The sequence below is a fragment of the Pelophylax lessonae genome (genome assembly GCF_965119305.1).
Source record: "Pelophylax lessonae genome assembly, chromosome: 10".
NCBI lineage: Eukaryota > Metazoa > Chordata > Amphibia > Anura > Ranidae > Pelophylax > Pelophylax lessonae.
In genome coordinates, this window is record NC_138777.1 from 72,403,910 (window position 1) to 72,424,007 (window position 20,098).

The 20,098-nt window shown below is 44.6% G+C and overlaps 1 protein-coding gene across 1 annotated transcript in view; it reads right to left on the reverse strand.

Moving 5' to 3' along the window:
- Positions 1 to 4,038: 4,038 nt before the first annotated feature.
- Positions 4,039 to 20,098, reverse strand: part of DDB1 (damage specific DNA binding protein 1) — an 80,590-nt gene continuing 64,530 nt past the window's right edge. The window contains exons 25-26 of the mRNA XM_082269928.1: positions 14,640 to 14,763; positions 4,039 to 4,644 (exon numbers count right to left, since the gene is read on the reverse strand). Of these exons, the coding sequence (XP_082126054.1) occupies positions 4,561 to 4,644; positions 14,640 to 14,763 (208 nt within the window). The 3' untranslated portion in view covers positions 4,039 to 4,560. The remainder of the gene's footprint in view (positions 4,645 to 14,639; positions 14,764 to 20,098) is intronic.

Genomic DNA, 20,098 nt, shown 5'->3' on the forward strand with positions numbered 1-20,098 from the left:
GGGGGAACATACTACTCACCATACCGGAACCAGGTGGGCACCAACTCCTGACAGTACCCCTCTCCACCGGGGCGGGAGGGCTGTCGACCAATACGGACGCCGTGACTCATGGTCCTTGGCGTTTCAGCGAGACGTTTAACTCGCAGGGTCAGTCCCTCCAGTGGGACTATGTCGCGGCCGACCCAGCGCGGAGCTATGGCCTGCACGCGCTCGTAGGCTGAACTGGGGTGACCACCGGATCTCAACATCCAGCCCGTCGCCCAGTTCAGCTTTCTTGCTTGAAGATCTCACAGGAACACTGGAGAAAAAAAGCTGTCTAAAAAATCTTAAGAAAAAAATCCTGCCAGGACCGAAGATCCCAGCAAGGTATCTAGGTCCTTACTCCTGACTAGACAGAAAAAAAACTGATTTGCTGTGGCAGAGAGAGAGAGGATATACCCTCGGGGACTGCCCCTAGGGTGTGGCCAGAGCATTTTATTTCCTGTCTAGTCCTACTCCTGTGGAGGGCAGCATAACCCGAAGGTGCTGAATCACCGAGGACTATGTCTGTCAATGAGCGATAGAGAAAATGCATTTTTGGACAGTGGAGATCTGGAAGGCCCTGCGGCCTCCGTGAGGTGGTCAGGTGGGGACACATGGCCTGCAGAGTCCATATTGAACCCGAGGAACCCACCAGCAAAATCTGCAAAAAAATTAAATTTTTTTTTTTTTTGAAGCAAAGCAGCCCCACAGCACTACAGTGCCCCCAGAGGTCAGGCACACGCTAATGAACCCCCCACAGAGAGAGAGAGAGAGAGACTACCCTTCTGACTCAATCGGATTAGGAGGGTCTCAGTGGTGACACAATGAAAGGAAGTGAGCCAAGAAGCTGCACGGGGAGAAAGGAAGGGCTCCTCCCACCAAAAGAACGCCTCCAGGCACTCCCACCGGCTTTCACAGCAAGAAATCCACCGCAAAATGGCTGTACCAAGATGGCCATCGCCATAGAAGCAGACAGAGACTACAGAAAAATGGCAGGATCACAGTAATGGGAACCCACAGGGGGACCCCCCCGTCAGCCCATCTACACCATCCAGCTGTAGGAACTTCACCAAGGCCCCCCCTGCACGATCAGTTGAGCGCCACAGCCTGCAAAAGAGGTTCCAGCCCCAGGTAGGCGCGAACAGTCCCCCATGTGGAGGTCACAACAGGATAGAGGGAAACCCAGGAGTGTGAGGGTCCGACCATCCCAGGGAGAGGGCCTGCGTCCACCCCCAAATCCGCCAGGGAAGGGGGGGGGACGTTTACTCTCCATACCGGGAACATAGGCCGGCGCCATCTCCTGACAGGAACACATGCCACCGAAGTGGGGGGGCTGGCGGGCAAATAGGAAGACTGCGACATAAGCCTAGACCCTGTCGTGCGTCCTGGCGAGACATTTAACTCGCGGGACCAGTCTCCGTCCAATGGGACTATGTCGCGGCCGACCCAGCGCGGAGCTAAGGCCTGCACGCGCTCGCTGGCCAGACTAGGGTGACCACTGGATATAGATAGCCAGCCCGTCGCCCAGCCTGGCATAGTTGCTTGAAGATCTCACAGGAAAAAATTCCGGAGAAAAGGGCTAGCTAAAAAAAAAAAAAAAAAAAAAAATTCGACATAAAAAATACTTTTATGCCAGGACCAAAGATCCCAGCAAGGAACAAGGTCCTTACTCCTGACTAGGCAGATTAAAATGGACATCCTATGCAGGAAGAGAGAGGGTGTACCCTCCGGGACTGCCCATAGGCGTAGCAAGAACTTTTTTCTGCCTAGTGTCCTACTCCTGTAGGGGGCAGTATAACCCTACTGATATGGATCAGAGAACTGTGCCAGTCAATGAACGATAGAGAAATCCAGTTTTTTGGTTGATCTTCTCTATAGATCATACCCAATGCGTCCAAAGATACATAAAATATAGTCCAATAAATGTTTAATGTGCAAATTATTGAAAAAAATTTGTAGTATCCAGCCTCAATCCATTAAAATCCCCACTGTGACATGTATTAAGTAGAGTGAATCTACCATCCGTACACAGAATGGCCTCTCACCTCACTGACATGACCCCTGCTTTACCAGGTCACACCACGCACTTTTCCCTCTCGGGGGGGATGGACAGCTATTCCTTCTCCCTGCTTCCTAATCACATAAGTGGATAGATGGCTAAATGGATCTCCAAACCCAGCAATACAAATGCAGGGAGAGAAAGCACACAACCCTAGTGTTCTCTGTTTAAAACTCTGAATTTATTAAAGGATAAATATTGCACTTCCAGAAAACAGCACCATGGGCAGTGCTAACCATATTTTGCTTGCCTTTGGCAATCACTAGTGAGACAACTTGGTGCAGAGATGGCCATGGGATATCGTCATGTACAGGGTTCCTTGTCCTATACGTACATTACGTCCAATTATCTGGACTTCCTCAGTAAGGGCTCAGCCTCAGATACTGGATATTATGTTTTTTTTTTTTTCCAATAATTTGCGCATGTAGATATTTATTGGACTATCTTTTATATATCTTTGGAGGCATTGTGTATGATATATAGAGAGGATCAACTGAAAAAATAATTGTATGTACATTGGTTTTTGTTCACATACTATGGATGTTTTTGTATATTACTGATAAAAGGTATTTATGTTGATTTTTTTTAGGACAGTTGCACTACACCATTTTGGGGACTATTTTAAGTATTACACCTGGACAGGAGGGGCGCCGGGGGTGGCATACAGTAGTTATAGAAAAGAATCACCCCCTTTAAAATAACAATATCTCAATGAACTACCACGGCGCTGTTGAGCGCTGTGGTAAATCATTGATGCTTCCTGTAAAGTGTAACTGCTTACACAGAGAGCCTGCAAGAGCCTTGCATAGCACCCATGATCTGCTGATCGTAGGTGCAATTCTTGCCAGGCTCCCAATAAAAAAAATAATAAATGCACATTTTTTTTTACCGGCAAAAAAGAGGTGCATTTAATATTTTATTTAAAAAGAAAAAGGTGAACTTATTCTTTAAAATCCAAAAAGCATTCAGGTTTTACACCTTGGAGCTGGACAATAGGCATGATGATTTGGTCAAAATACTCACTTACCCAATAATTGTGCACACAGTGTAGTACCATATTTTCAACCTATCCTAGCAAAACTATATAGCATTTTGTTAATAAGTGAGTACAGGTCCAAGTAATTAACTGTGCTTAGGCAGCATTGTCTTCCATTCCATTTGAGTCAAACTCGATGTAAAATATTGCAGATCTTTTAAAAGGAAATAGCATACTAGGTTTCTCAGTGCTATCGTGGAGTGGCAAAATTCATCTTAAAATCACCACAAGAATGAAGTTTCAGCGTCATTCTGTTTTTTTTTGTTTTTGTTTTTTTTTTTAATGTCAACTGCATTAACATGGATACAGTCTTGAACACTTAAAGCATTGCGTACACATCTGCGCCTAGCTTAGTTCTATCTGATTTTGGGATCTCAGGAATGAATACACATACAACCCTCAATCAAAATAACAGAACATGGTTTGGATATGCAACAGAGTAAACAAGTCCTATGGTGACCACAAGGGCTGTGGAATTCTGTACAAACTCTAGGTCAAATACTACTGCTTTTTGTCAATAGCCTTTTCAGTGTTCGTACATTCACTAGTACTTTCCCCATGGGGTTCAATCAGATTTTAATGTAGTGCCAATTCATCAAAGATGGAGAAATTACAGCTGGAATGATTGGCTGCTATTGGCAACTTCTCCACTCTTTCTCCTCAATTTAATAAAGAATGTTTAAGTAGGTTTATTTAGTAAGGTAGTACAAAAAGCAAAGATGGTATGAGATTTCACCTTATTCTCAATTTTTTTGATTACGGTTACTCTATTTTGCTTGTCATCACTACCTTACTAAGAACATATTTCACTGCATACAATGTAAACCAACTTAATTACAAGTTATTCCGCAAACATCCTAAGAAAACACTTTGAGAAAATGACCATGCCCAAGTGCTTACAATAAAAAGCTCTAAAGAAATTTTATTTCCAGTCTAATTTATTTCCTAAAATGTCAAAAATAACCTTCTCCTTTTTACTGTTTGCCCACAGGAACTGGAGAGGGACACTGCATTAGAACACCAACTAGCATGTGAAACACCCTACAGTTGCTGCAGATGACGTCACATGCCTGGTTTCTGCACAGGCTCGGATGCCAAAGTTCACGCCAGTTATACAGAAAGTTCTCAGGGGAGAAACCCCTCTTCACAATGCAATAAATGAAAAAAACATAAGAAGGGTCAGCTTTCAGCACAGAAAGAGGGTGTTGGGGGTAATAACCTGTACAAATACACACATTTCCATTTGCTGGCACAAGCCCTTCACTGGCCAATTCTAGACGCAAAATATATAAATGCCAGATGGGCTGCATAACAAGGTATTTCCTCCTTAGGCACTGACAGGATTAATGCAAGCTGATCTCACTGTCCATCAGACCAATGGAGGCTATTCCCACAAAGGATATTGGAGAAGCCTAAGGGGTAAACATGAAGGAGAGGGTCAAAATCAGTGAATCCTGGTAAGCTCTTCCACTATTTTGATCAAATCATCAACAGTTGTCTCCCTCTTCATACCGCTACCATCATCAATCTGCAAAATAAGAAAAACATTGCTCAGTTAAAAAGGACATAAACAGAATTTTGGGTTGCCTGTAAAATCTTTTTCTTGGAGTATATCATAGGACACAGATGATCTTCATATCTATGACAACAGGGTTATGCTGACACCTTCAGGTAATTGTACACTAGCAAAAAGACAGGAAACACAACCGCTCCCGGCTAGGCAAGGCTTCAATTTTTGTAGCAAGCCATGAACTACAAAGGACGAGAAGCAGGATCTCAGTGTCCTGTTTGTACTCCAAGAAAAGGATTTCAAGTAAAGCAAAAAAACCCATTTTATCATAAATCACAAGACAGAGCATCTTCAAAACCATGACAATATGGATGTCCCAAAAGCACTGAATATAAAAGAGGGAAACGGCCAACTACCAACTACTTAACATAATCACCGGATACTAACATTTACAGGTAAAGTTGATCCAGGGAATCGATGACCTCTTAAAGGATCATGAATTCATTTTTGCAGGGGTTTTTTTGCCTTCCTCTGGATCAACTGTGTGGGTAAAGGATTGTTTGATTTATTTTTTTTCCCCTTTTATTGGTTGAACTGGATGGACTTGTGTCTTTTTTCAACCAGACTAGGTAAACTAAACAAAAAACAAGTATGAACCTCATGCAGCAGTCTGCAAAACATGCCGACCAAAGGCAGGGTCCTCAGCCGCTTTAACATCCACTTGGAAAAACTTTATAAAGCGGCTATGTGGTCTTCGGTTCATACATTTACAAACTTAAGGCTGATGTTGAATAGCCCAAGAATCACCAGCACTCCTTGTAGCATGAGCTTCCACTAAAAACTGTGGAACTCTGCCCTTTAGACGATAGAAATAAGCTGACAGACCCATTGAAAAAAAATTTTTTTTGACTTACTGTAAAATTCATTTCTCTGCTGTTCATTGACGGACACAGCTCCTGATATTCATAACCATTGGGTTATACTGACCCCTACAGGAAAAAGGCAGAAAAAAAAGCTTCAGCCTATGGGCAGTCCCAGGGGGTATACTCCCACTCTCTGCTATAGCCACTGTTTTGTTACAAGCAGTGCCAGGAGAATTATATCTCCACAGAGGGGTGGGTGCTGTGTCCGTAAATGAACATCAGAGAAATGGATTTTACGACAAGTCAAAAATCCCATTTTGTCCTCTTTAGTTCACTGACGGACACAGCTACTGATATTCATAACCATTGGGACGTAGCAAAGCAGTGTTAAACATGAGGGGTGGGAACAACAAAAAAAATTCCCATGGCTAAACCTTAGCCAACCAGGCAACAGGAGCTCAACCAAACTGGAGGCCATCTGAAAAAAAACAATACACCCTCAAAGAGGATCAGGTCTTCTAAAACAGCAGCCTACAAAACCTTGCAGTCAAAAGAAGCATTCGCAGATGCCAACAAATTCACTTTATAGAACTTTGTGAAAGTGTGCACCGACGACCAGGTGGCCGCCTTGCAAACCTGCGTCATTGACGCCTAATGACGGAAAGCCCAGGAGGCACTAAGCGCCCTAGTAGAGTGCGCTTTGACAGGGAACCTGACCCACCACCGTCTGTCTGATCCATCTGGAAATGTTTGCAGAGGAAGTGGACAACCCTTTTCAAGGTCCATCCGTGAGCACAAAAAAAAAAAAAGAGTCCGACTTCCTGAAAGACTCCTAGCTTCCAGGTACACCCAAATTCCCCCAGACCACATCCAAGGCATGCAAGGCAATTTCCTTCAGATGTTTAAGCCTGGGACACAGGGAAAGCAACACAATGTCTTAATTCAAATCAAAATTAGAGACAACCTTTGGAAGGAACGATGGGCAGGGGCGAAAAACCACCTTATCTCTGTGAATCACCAAGTAAGGTAAACAACAGGATAACCCTGCCAGTTCAGACACCCTGCGCACAGAGATAATAGCCACTAAAAAGGCCACCTTCTAGGACAGCGCAAGCAGGGGAATCTCCCAAATATTTTCAAAGGGAGGCTTCTGTAGAGCTGAAAGCACTAAAATAAGATCCTAAGGCGGCAATGGAGCCCGAAATGAAGGAACCAAATGTTGGACACCCTGAAGAAAGATACGCACCAGGGAGTGTGTGGCCAAAGGTCATTGGAAGAAGACCACCAAAGCCGACACCTGGCCCTTGATGGTACTCAAGGCCAGTTTCTGTTCAACCCCCCGTTGAAGGAAGGTCAAGATCCGAGCCACCAAAAAAGAGCGAGGATGAACCCCAAGAGAGACTCACACCACGCAAGATACGTCTTCCACGTACGATGGTAGATCTTTCTAGAAGTAGATTTCCTAGCTTTTAACAGTGTAGGAATCAACGACTTCGATAAACCCCTATCCCTTCAGCACATGGCGTTCAACAGTGAAGTCTTAAAAGCCAGCTACTGTAAAAGCAGGATGGAAGATCGGTCCTTGGGACAGCAGATCCTCCCTGAGAGGAAGCTGCCAAGGAACGTCGGCAACCAGTCGCACCAGATCAGCGTACCAAGCCCGGTGAGGTTAGTTCGGAGCAACTAAGATGACCAGCTTGTGAGGAAAGGCGTAAATTAGACAATACTGACTCCACGGGGCTTCCAGAGCCGCCAGGACATTTCTTGTACACCCTTGGGGAATTGACGTAAGCCACAGGCGTGGAATTGTCCGATTGAATGCGCACTGGACAACCCTGAAGACGATTTCTCCAATTATCCAAACACAGTCTGATCGCTCAAAGTTCCAAGACATTGATCGGGAGTCTGGACTCTTCCAGCGTTCAGATCCCCCGAGTAGAATGCTTGCCGAGGACGCCTCCCCAGCCGGACAGGCTGGCATCCATGGTGACCGCTGTCCAATACAAGGGGAGGAAGGATTTTTCCAGCCGAAGTGCCAGAGAACAAAGCCACCATAATAGGGATTCCTTCGTGCTCTGACTCAGCCGGATGTGATTTCCCAGAGACTTTGGAGTCTTGTCCCATTTGGTTAGAATTTCCATTTGCAAAGACCTCATATGGAAATGTGCAAACTAAACTGCCTCGAAGGTAGACACCATCAGGCCCAGCACCCACATGCAAGTCCCGAGGGATGACCCTTTGTTGGACAGCAGGAGGCGAATTGCAGCCTGTAATTTCCAGAGTTTGTCCAGAGGAAGGAGCACTCTGGCTAAGGCCGAGTCCAGAGTCAGGTCCAGATAGTCCAGCTTTGTGGACGGAACCAGAGCAGACTTCTGAAAATTCAGAATCAAGCCGAACTCCTGCAGAGTTCACATTGTGATCCCCAGGTTCTCCAGCAGAGCAGGGGGAGAGGAGACTCTGTTCACAGAAGATCTCGATTCCCTGTTGGCGTAGCAATGTTACCCCAGGGGCTAACATTTTTGTGAAGAACCGAGGAGCAGATGCAAGGCCAAAGGGTAATGCCACAAACTGATAATGCTCCTCTTCCACAGCAAAGCAGTGAAAACACTGGTGACTGGCACATATTGGAATGTGAAGGTATTCATTCTTGAGATCGATGAAGGCGAGGAAATCCCCCTGAAGCAGGGATGCCACCACTGTTCGAATAGACTCCATTGTGAACTTCTGTACCCGCGCAAAGCAGTTTAGCGCCTTGAGGTTCAGGATTGGACGCACTTTGCCTTCCTTCCTGGGAACAGGTCTGAGTAAAAACCCTGAAAACGTTCCGAGGTCGGAACCAGGACAATCAGCCCTTGAAGGAACAGGTCTTGTACCACCCCAAACAGGCCTTGTTAAGCGGTCTGGAGACAGGCACAAGTTGAAAGGAAAAAACCTTGCTGGGGGACAAGAGCAAAACTCAATCTTGTAGCCGAGCCAAATTACTTTGTGGACCCATTTGTCTTGCACCCCGGGAAGTCCACAAGTCTGGAAACCAGCGAAGACGCCCCCCCCCCCACCTCGGATACAGGTGAGGGCGCGCCTTCATGCAGAAGGAGACTTGTCCACAGGTCTGGAGAAGCCCAATCTTGGCTTGCCAGACCATGTGCATTTGGATTCACCAGAAGAGGCCCTTGAGCTTCGAGCTCGTCAGTCCACCCTGAGGGACGAAAAAACTTCTTATGAGCTGAAAACAAACAGAACCGCCTCGAAGGTAGACTCCATCAGGCCTAGCACCCGCAAGTCCTGAGAGACGACCGACTGCTGGACAACAGAAGTCGAATGGCATCCTGCAGCTTCTGGAGCTTGTCCAGTGGGAGAAAAACCCTGGCTGAGGCAGAGTTCAGAGTCAGATCCAGATATTTCAACTTGGTGGACGGAAGCAGAGCAGACTTCTAAAAATTCAGAGTCTATCCGAACTCCTGGACAGTCTGCACAGTGATGTCCAAGTTGTCCTATAGAGCAGTCAGAGACTTTGCTCATAGAAGATCGTCCAGGTTCCCCTGCACTGCAATTCCCCGCTGTCGCAACAATTCTAACACAGGGGCTAACACTTTTGTGAACACCTGAAGAGCGGAGGCAAAACCAAAGGGTAACGCCACAAATTGATAATGCTCCTTGCCCACGGCAAAGCGGAGAAAGCGCTGATGTCCGACATACTGGGATATGGAAGTAAGCGTCCTTGATATCAATAGAGGCTAGAAGATACCCTTGATGAAGGGATGCCACTACCGAACGGATGGACTTGACTCCATTCAAAACTTCTGTACTCGCACAAAGCGGTTCAGGGATTTGAGATCCAGGATTGGACAAACTTTGCCTTCCTTCTTAGGAACTGTAAACAGGTTTGAATAAAAACCCCGAAAACGTTCCGAGTTTGGAACCGGTACAATCACTCCTTGCAATAGCAAATCTTGTACGCAGGTTGGAAGGAAAATACCTCTCTGGAGGATAACTGAAATTCGATCTTGTAGACAGACCGAATCAGATCGTGGACCCACCTGTCTTCAGAGAGGTCCACGGGTCTGGGATAAAAATGTCCCCCCACCCCAGATACGAGTGAGGGTGCCCCTTCAGACATAAAAGGACTTGTCTGCAGATCTAGAAGGACCTGCTCTAGGCTTACCAGCCCAGGGCCTTTTGGAACCTCCTTAGACGTTCCGAACGGATTTGGATTTTTTTTCTTGAGGACCCTGAGGGGAAAAAAAAATACTTAGGAGTCGAGAAAGAAGGACCACGTTTGCGATGAGATTCCTTGCCCCTGGAAGCCTGTGGGAGGAGAGTACTTTTTCCTCCTGTGACTCCCTTAATGATTTCATCCAGGGAAGACCCAAACAGGCGATCCGCCATAATAAGGAGATCCGCTAAGGCCTTTTTGGAAGCTTGGTCCGCAGATCAGCATTTCAGCCATATCACGCGCCGAAGGCAACAGTGAACACCAGCCTAAGGACTGAACCAGCCATAGTAAACATGTGCTGGACCAAGGTCTCCGCCTTCCTATCAAAAGAGTCTTTAAAATCCGGAGACTTCTCCACCAGAATCAGGGTGGATTTGTTTAGCCTGGAAACCGGGGAATCTACCACAGGTGGGACCGTCCACTTTTTTAACAGGGACTCTTCAAAAGGTGTACCTTCTAACAAAACGCTTAGGAACCACCACATTGCGTTTAGGGAAACCCCACTGGTTTGCGACAATTTTGTCAAAATAGGCGGGAAAAGAAAAAGCATGCGCCGCTTTTGAGGATTTTCGGGTACCGAAGGTGACCGGAGCCTCTGACGCAGCCTCCATTTTTAAAGTTTCCAGCACTGATACAACCAGTGCCTCCACCAGCACTTTTTCATGCGCGGCTGTAGTGGAAGAGGAATCATCCTCACTATCAGAGACCCAGCAGGGTGACTTGCGTCCGCAGCAGCCAGATCAGACTGTGATGAGGCAGGGGAGGGCGGTGTACGCTTTTTGCTGGTTCTGTTTTGCAGGACCAAATCAACCTTGGACACTAATGACTCCAGAACCGCTGCCATTGCAGACAGTGTGGACTGGGACCAAGAAGGGCCCGCCACCTCCAAGATAGGATCAGGGGGTGAAATTTGCTCTAGGGACTCCATGTTGACCAGGGAACCACACAGGTAATTTAGAAAAAAACACTGCTAGTGACCCCCTGCCGCCAGGCTAGCAGCACTACAAGTCCCAGCACAGCTAAATCGCTGCTATACCAGATAGGGAGATCCCTTCGGTCACCCACAGTAACTCACCACCCGCGTCAGCACAGAGCAGAGCGCCGGATGCTGTACACCATGCAGCGATCAGACAGAGAGGAAGTCCAGGAGTCAGCACTAGAGGTCCACCACCACAGTCACCGCCCACAAGGATCCAAAAACATGGCCGACGTACTAATTAATGGAAAACTACAAGAAAATAGCCGCCGGACTACACAAACATGGCCACCGAGTACACAGCTAGCCATCCAAGGCAAAACAGCGGCTCCCGGGACCCACAAGGGACGTCTGTAGAGTGAAGGGAGGCCCTGGCCAGAGCCCCCACCTCATCAACAGATTGCGAGTTCAGCTGCCGGCAGCACCCCCCACCCCCGGGACCCCCATCGCTCGCTCAACAGCCCCTGGTGTGGGTAGGTGGGGGTGGGCCACAGGGGACACCGACATATGGGGAGGGACGCTATGTGGGAAGGAGGGGAACCTGGGGGTCTGGCCGTCCCAGGGAGGGACCCATGTCCACCCCGAAAGGCCACCAGGGAATGGGGGGACATTATTTACCATACCATGGAACAGAGTGGGAACTGCTCCAGGCAGACCAATTCTTCATCGGAAAAGGGGAGCTGCGGGCCAAAGGCATGCTGTGACTCAGGCCTGGACCAGGTTGTATGCGTCCTCACAAGATGTTTAACTCTCAGGTCTGCACACGCTCACTGGCCAGACTGGGGAGACCGTAAGGATCTAGAATAATCAGTCCAGCAGTTGATTGTAGTTCCTTCAGGAACAGAAAATAGAGAGGAAAAAAAAATGCTAGGACCAGAGATCCCAGCAAGGAACTAGGTCCTTACTCCTGACTAGGCAGAAAAAAACTGAATGCCTATAGCAGGAATTGGGAGTATACCCCCCCGGGACTGCTCCATAGGCGTGGTAAAGCTTTTTCCTTCCTAGTGTCCTACTCCTGTAGGGGGCAGCATAACCCAATGGTCAATAAGATTCTGGAGCGGTGTACGTCAATGAACAAAAGATAAATAACAACCTGTGTCAGGAGGGCTAAAGGAATATTCCAGATTGCATAAATCTCTATTTGAACCAATGCAGAAAAGTACCAATTTTAAGTCCCACGGAATCACGGAGTAATGACCGGTGGAACAATACACATGATGCCTTGCAGAAGGACACGCACCAAGGAATGTGAAGCAATTGGTCTGTGAAAGGGTGAAGAGCCAATTCCCCTGGACACAGCTATGAAGATCTGCCTGCCAATTTTGCAGTCTGAGGGACTTCAAATGTTCCCCCACCCAAACAATGGGGGGGGGTGTCTCTTCAGGATAACCTGTTCCCCAGCTTAACAGGTTTTGGAGTCCATGGTTTGTTTTGAAACTGGGACTGGTGTTTAAACTTAGAGCCTGAGGCCCGAAATCGGTGAAATGAATGCTTTTTTGAAGTAGGAGTGGCAGGTTTTGAACCTAAGGGTTAGTTAGCCTTCTTTTTAAGCAGTAACAGGGTAATCTTATCCACAGTCAATCTCTGAATGCAATTATTCAAGGCAGGGCCAAACATTCTCCTTGAAAATGTAAACGCTTTACATGTTTCTTGCAAAGTAATTCCACTGACCTAACACTTCAGCAATAAGATCATGCGCATGTGTACAGACAAGACTCCAAGATGGGAAGCTAAGGGCACGTGAGAAATCCTCCAGGTTCCTGCTTGTTTAGGTATCGCCACTAATAGGATCCTTCTCTCGTCATACAAGGAGCACAGACTTTAAGGTTTTGGTACATGCATACAGCTTCAATTTCCGGCTGTAAAGCTGCCCCAACTAGAGAAAACGAGGCTTTAAATAAATATTCCAAATGTTTGTCTGAGGCATTTTTAAACACTGGGAGCTCATCCACTGGACACGAGTGTCTTAAGATAAGAGACCGCCAGATCCACCGAAGGAATACTCCATTTTTAGTGAACTCACTCTCCATGGGGTATTGCTGAGTGAACCTTTTCGATGTAACAAACACCTTGTCAGGGTGAGCCCAGTCTGCTGCGATTTATAGTCCCATAGGGCACAACACTCCTGCTGCAACTGAATTCACTGTCCTGCTGAGACCACTACTGCCCTCACGTGGAGATCCAAGATGGCAGTTGCTAGATCAGTGCCCCCCCAGCTTTTCTCTGTCTACATTTGATGGCCAGAGCATCCCAGACTGCCCCTAAACTTCACTGCTGCTATGTAGCTCTCGTGGCAGCCCAGGAGGCTATATAGTTGCACAAAACCACTGCATACTGTTAAAAAAAAAAAAAACACTTTTGGCCACAAAATTTCCTCTCTCATCACATCCGGGCAGGGGAAACATCAGATTAATCTAATCTTTATCCACTGCGGCAGGCTCTGGCACAAGGGCCTTCAGGGGCTCAACTTATTGGCTGAGGATCACTGCCCTGGACCCTGTATAGCACCCTCCAGTCAGTAACACAATATATCATCTCGCAGGGTCACATGTTACAGTTATGAAAAGAGATAACCTGCAACTCCTTGCTTGTCAAAATATTCAAAATGTAATAGTTCTCCATAAAGACACAATGTCCAAACAACAGATGGTAAGGCATTTCAGCCTTGTTTAGGTTGTGAACTTAGCCGCTCTGGATGATCTCCCTATTCAACTGGGTTGAAGCACCTTATCTTTACTTTATCTCAGGTTACAAGCTATCCCCACTTGTCCAGAGCTGGGTGCAAGTGTCATTCCTCAGTGTAGAAAAGCCAGATTCATTTTTTTTGGAAAACACAAGTTTCCTAATCCCAGATGGAAAAGTTGAGAAGCTAGCTACTTTTTCATGCGGACATTGCACCGACATAACCATCACCTGAAAAAATTGAAGCCTCGCCTAGCTAGGAGGGGTTATGCCTGTCCAATCACCTGAAGGTAGCAGTATAATGCGATCGTCCTGTAAATGAATCTGTGTCCTATGATGTAAAGAAACATACACTATATTACCAAAAAGTATTGGGATGCCTGCCTTTACATGCACATAAACTTTAATGGCATCCCAGTCTTAGTCGGTAGGGATCAATATTGAGTTGGCCCACCTTTTGCAGCTGTAACAGCTTCAACTCTTCTGGGAAGCCTGTCAACAAGGTTAAGGAGCGTGTCTATGAAAATGTTTGACTTTTCTTCCCGAAATGCATATGTGAGGCCAGGCACTGATGTTGGACAAGAAGCCCTGGCTCGCAGTCTCCATTCTAATTCATCCCAACCATCATCGGGTTGAGGTCAGGACTCTGTGCAGGCCAGTCAAGTTCCTCCACCCCAAACTTGCTCATCCATGTCTTTATTGCTTTGTGCACTGGTGCAGAGTCATGTTGTAACAGGAAGGGGCCATCCCCAAACTGTTCCCACAAAGTCAGGAGCATGGAATTGTCCAAAATGTCTTGGTAGGCTGACACATTAACAGTTTCTTTCAAACGAAGGGGCTAAGCCCAACCCCTAAAAAACAACCCCACACCATAAACCCCCCTCCGCCAAACGATTTTGACCAGTGCACAAAGCAAGGTCCATAAAGACATTGATGAGCGAGTTTGGGGTGGAGTAAACTGACTGGCCGGTACAGAGTCCTGACCTCAACCCAATAGAACCTTTAGGATGAATTTGAGCAGAGAGTGCGAGCCAAGCCTTCTCATCCACATCAGTGCCTGACCTCACAAATGCACTTCTGGAAGAGCTTTCCAGCTTTTCCAGAACAGTTGAAGCTGTTACAGCTGCAAAGGGTGGGCCAGCTAAATATTGAACCCTAAGGACTAAGACTGGGATGCCATTACAGCTCATGTGTGTAAAGGCAGGCGTCCCAATACTTTTGGTAATATGGTGTATGTTTATAGGTGACATGCAGCACTAGAAAACTGAATAAATCATACCTGTAAATTTGCTACTACTTCCTGCATCTTTGACCTACTGATGTCCAGAAAGCTCTCAATCAGATCTCCATCTATAAATCCTGTTGCAGCTTCAGTTTTCCTTTCTGTGTGGAATGATCTCCAAGTAATAAATAGTTAAGGATAATGTCTCACAAACTAACAAAAAAAGAATGAATGAGCTTTGCTGCATTATGAGGAACCTGCAATTTAGACTAGATGAGAACATATGACCCATTACAAGAGACATTCAAAAATAAGTCACAGCCTGTTTTTTATATTTTCTAACTGTAGCACCTGGGAGCCATAGTGGAGAACACAGGACAGTTCTTTAGATTAGGGTGAGGTTCCCAGATATTTGAAATCTCAAATAACCCCCTCAAACTTTTTCAGATGACCTGCCACTATCACCAGTGCAAGTTAGTTTTGCATGTATTCTGAGGGACAATCCACTAAGAAGGATCTGGGATTGTTTGCAAGTTAGGAGCCAGTTTTTTTTTTTTAACAACCAAGCTTTAGTTAATAAAAAGGATACTAAATTTACACATAAATACGACTAGAACCCCACTCTCCTCTATAGCGCAATTGGATGGAAACAGACCGTCTGTCTCTTTCCATCCGCTGCCATCTGATCCGATCCACGGTCAGGATGGATAGAAAATAGAACCACCATCGGTCTGTTTTTGGCGGACAGGATCAGATGGTGGCAGATTACTGCTCCATAGAGGAGAATGAAGAGTCCGATCAGGTCTGCCTGAAAAACTGACAGGCGGACCTGATCAGACAGCCCGAGTGAAAGGGGCCTTCGGCTGTGGCATGGCAATGAGCAACAAAAAAAAAAAAGAATATATATATTATATATTTATAGAATATATATATATAATATATATATTTATTCTTTTTTTTTTAAATATATATACATATATATATATATATATATATATATATATATATATATATATAATTTTTTTTAATAATAAATTGAAAAAAAAAAAAAGAATCATTTTTTTTTAATAATTAAAAAAAAGAAAGAAATAAATAATTATTATTTTTTTTAATTTAAAAAATAAATTAATAGTAATAACCACACTCCCTGTCCACTTACCTTTAAGCAAAGGTAACTGGACAGGGAGATGAAGCCTGCAAAAACTTCCCTCTCATCTCCTCTTGGGAAGGAGATGGGAATGCATTGAGAACAGGCAGTGGAAAGTCATTACTCCCGGCCACAAGAGGGCGCCAGTTCCCCATTGGAAGCCTCTCTCACTTACAGAAGAAGGCCGAAAAGCCGGGGCCTCAATTTTCGGATGGCGCGGAAGTCCGTGCACTCGGGGAGGAGGTGGGGGAGCAAAAGGGACAGGACACCTCCTGCAGGGCACCCCAGGCGACAGGTTGCCAATTCTAGTCGCAAATGCGACCTGGCGCCCGGGGTTTGTCGAGCCCTGGGTTACTACATTTGGTCTTTTCTAAATAAGCCCAAAAGGAATTAAAAATGCCTCTCAACTCCGGCAACCTATTTCTTCAGTGTGACAAAAAAAGAGTTGTAAGCAATAAAGTACTTACAGTAGGCATTCTCCAGTTGCTCTTTTGCCCAGGAACACTTTTACATCCACTGCACAGCTTTTACTTTTCCAGACCCCACCCCTGATATCATAAAATGTAATAAAATATTTAGACGCAGAAATGGGTAGGTTATGCCTAACAAACCCCCTGATTGGGCCCTGTGAGGCTAGAGGAACAAGGGAGGGATCTAGGCACTTTTACATGTCTACAAATCCAAAAAGATCCTGCGCTAAAAATGAGTTGATAAATAAAATTTGATAAATTTGATAATGATGAAAGCAGCTGAAAAACACTTGATTAATAGTAAATCAAACAATATAAAGCAAAAAATAGTGCAGCGCTATCAAATATGGTGCAACCCATATAAATGTAAAATAACAATAAAGTATTAAATGAATAACACTAAATGATTAGGTGAACATAAAAGTCCATAAAGTGTTGAATGTGAATCCAAAAAAAGGAGGCAAAAAGTCCCAGAAAGGTGATGTCAAAGTGGTAAGCTTGAATCCCAAGGAAGAGACAGGAAACACCCGTGATGTATATATCAAAGTGGCAGCTTACCAGAAGCTGAGGCCTCCAACCTAATGGAATGGACACACACGCTTAGATATCAATCCGAGTGAGTCGTATCCTTCATGGACCAGGGAGACCAGATATATTCCACTACACCATATAGGATGTGAACTGCCGACGTAGGATCATGAATGTATAGGGGGAAATAAGGTGCACATAGCGTAATCCCATTTATATTACACACAAAAATGTATTTGAAAATGCACTTACAATGGGTAAATAGCATAAAGGTACATCACAGACAGAAGGCAGAGCCGCTGCGTCCCGCGTGTTTGGAAGAGCCGGCGTCTAGGGGGCGTGACAGTCGTATGTCCGGTACCGCCCGATCGGTTTCGTCATACGTGACGTCGTCCGGGGCATGGTCCATGAAGCATACGACTCACTCGGATTGATATCTAAGCATGTGTGGCCGTTCCATTAGGTTGGAGGCCTCAGCTTCTGGTAAGCTGCCACTTTGATATATACACCACGGGTGTTTCCTGTCTCTTCCTTGGGATTCAAGCTTACCACTTTGACATCACCTTTCTGGGACTTTTTGCCTCCTTTTTTTGGATTCACATTCAACACTTTATGGACTTTTATGTTCACCTAATCATTTAGTGTTATTCATTTAATACTTTATTGTTATTTTACATTTATATGGGTTGCACCATATTTGATAGCGCTGCACTATTTTTTGCTTTACTTTTACATATCTGTAAGTGCTTTTCTTTTTTTGATGGGGAATTTTATAGATTTCCTTTATCAAAATGTCCTTTATTTCCTCTACAAAATAAAAAAGTCCTATTTCCTCTACAAAAGTAAAACAAGTAAAGGACTGTAGGCTTGTTCTTAAGTCAAATTTTTAAGTTGTAACAGGTACATTTTTTTTAAGTGTAGCCCCAGCCAAAAGAATAATTTTTAAGTTGTTTTGATAGCAAAGGGAAGAGTTAACACCCCTATACCATTTTTTTTTTCTTCTGTCTGTACCCCTGTTCAGAAGATTTCACCTCACTTTCTGTCCCTATGATAACTGGATTTTGAAAATTTTGGGTTGTTGTGGAAACAAGGATTAGTGATAAAGCTTCGGTGGAGACACCTTTTTCCCATGAGAACTCTTACAGGAGTGAATTTCCTTTCCTGGGACTAGATTTCTCCTCACTTCCTGCTTTCTCCCTCCGTTTGTAGGTCAGATGTTTGTAACCCGGGGACCGCTTGTATATCTGCACGCCTTTGGTAAGTCATAGTGTAAAGCAAGGAAAGTGTGAAAAGTGATAGATTACTGCTTGCTGTACAACGATATTCTTAAAGGACATTGACGGTTTGGTGCTACCCCTAAAAAAGATTATAAACTATTAGATCACAGTGATATTTTGAACGGTTTTGTCTAATCAGTATCACGTCTTCAATCTTGTAACCCGTCAGCCTATTTAAATGGAGAACTGTAGTCAATCTGCTATTTGGGATTATGTGCACTACACTGAACATGGACCAGACAAAGCAAAGGAGCGACTTGTGCAAGAAGATCAGAGAGAAAATTATAGACCGGCATGTCAATGGTAAAGGTTATAAGACCATCTCCAAGCAGTTTGATGTTCATTTGAAATCTCAAGATTATCAAGGACTTCTGGAGCAAAACATATTGCCCAGTGTCAGAGAGCTCAATTGTAGGTCATAGGTCTTTCAACAGGATAATGACCCAAAACACACAGCTCAAATTACCCCAGAAGAGCCAAGAACAAAACATTGTGACCTTCTATTACCCCTGATCTGAATCCAGACATTTATGGAAAGAGCTGAAACATTCACTCCTGGTAGAAGGCACCCTTCAAACATGAGGCATGCTCAGGCTAAGTGAGCTAAACTACCTGTAGACATGGAATGAGGGCTCATTGAGGGTTAAAAAAAAAAATCACATTTGCAGTAATGGTCCTTAAAAGGATGTGCAACATCAAATTAGGGGTGCCCTAATTTTTATGACATTTGCATTTGTTTTATTTATTTATTGAATCAAAAAATCAAAAGCAAAGTCTGATTTTTAGTAACTATGAATGGTTGCCAATTACTTTTGTCAGTTTCAAGTTATTTCAGAGGAAATCAGGGTTTTTTTTTTTTCTTTTTAATAAAATGGGTGCCACTAAATATGTGGATGACTATAACCATGCTAATAAATCTTTGTTGACTGCATTGCAGATTGTGCGTACTTTACACACAGTTCTATTACCTGCGTTCAAAGCTATAGCATTAAGATCCACCACCAGATTCCTAAATCATCCTCCTGCTATAAACACTTCTACAATTCTCTATTAAAAGGCCTTAAAGTGTTACCTAAACCCAGGAGCCTGCATTCACTATATCTGGCCTCTCACAGTACACAGAAATGCAATTTTAGTAAGTATAAACTGCTAAATACCTTTTCTCATTAGCAGTATATAGCAGTCTTGTAAATTCTATCAGTTTCTGGCCGAGTTGTGGTTAAAGCTTTTAGGAGTTTTCATTCTCCTCTGACTATCCTATGAGGCTGCATGACTCCCGACCCTCTGTCTGAACAGTTCGGATTATCCCTGTGCTGATCACATGAACCCTCCCAAAAAAAAAAACAAAAAAAAAAAAAAACACTACTATAAACACCAAACTGAGCATGTCTGGAGTGCCCCCAGGGCTCTGTATAATCAGGAAATGGATTGGGGACTATGGAAGAAGGGGAGGATCAGAGAAAACAGGAGCAAACAACCTTTTTACACAATGCGGAGGATTAACCTCTTAGTCGCTCCCACAGTGAGTATAACAAGCATGCTTTACTGCATATACAGACTGATTTTATGGTTGTGGGTGTAGACTTTAGAAGTCTGCTTTCGACAGATATAATCATGCCTGCCATTACTATTTTCAGTCATTTGGATAGACAATTCAGCACAGTATAAGGTATAATAATTTAAAGTGGCTGTAAATCCCAGTAATGGAATTTGAGCAAAGCACATATCTGTAGTGTTTATATATCTCTCTTCAAAGCACTAAGTGCCGTTTCTGTCTGGTGCTTCTTTCCTGCATTATCAGCATGAGTCACTTCTGAGAAGTTTTCCGAACACATGAGATAAATTTGTGTGAGGAGGAGGAGATGGGTATGAAGAGCTCAGAACCGAGGCTTGTCTATTCAGAACACAGTTCTTCGGCTGTGTGGAGGGGATGTGTTCCTTTCCTCCAATCAGCTCTCACACACTAACTGAAACCTCTCCGTCCCCTCCTCTGTGCTGCTGACAGATGAAGAAACATTTTTAACATGATCTGCACATTTGAAGTGATGTAGAGCAGAGAAGAAAGCAGATAAACAAGTAAAATCTATGTAGGAG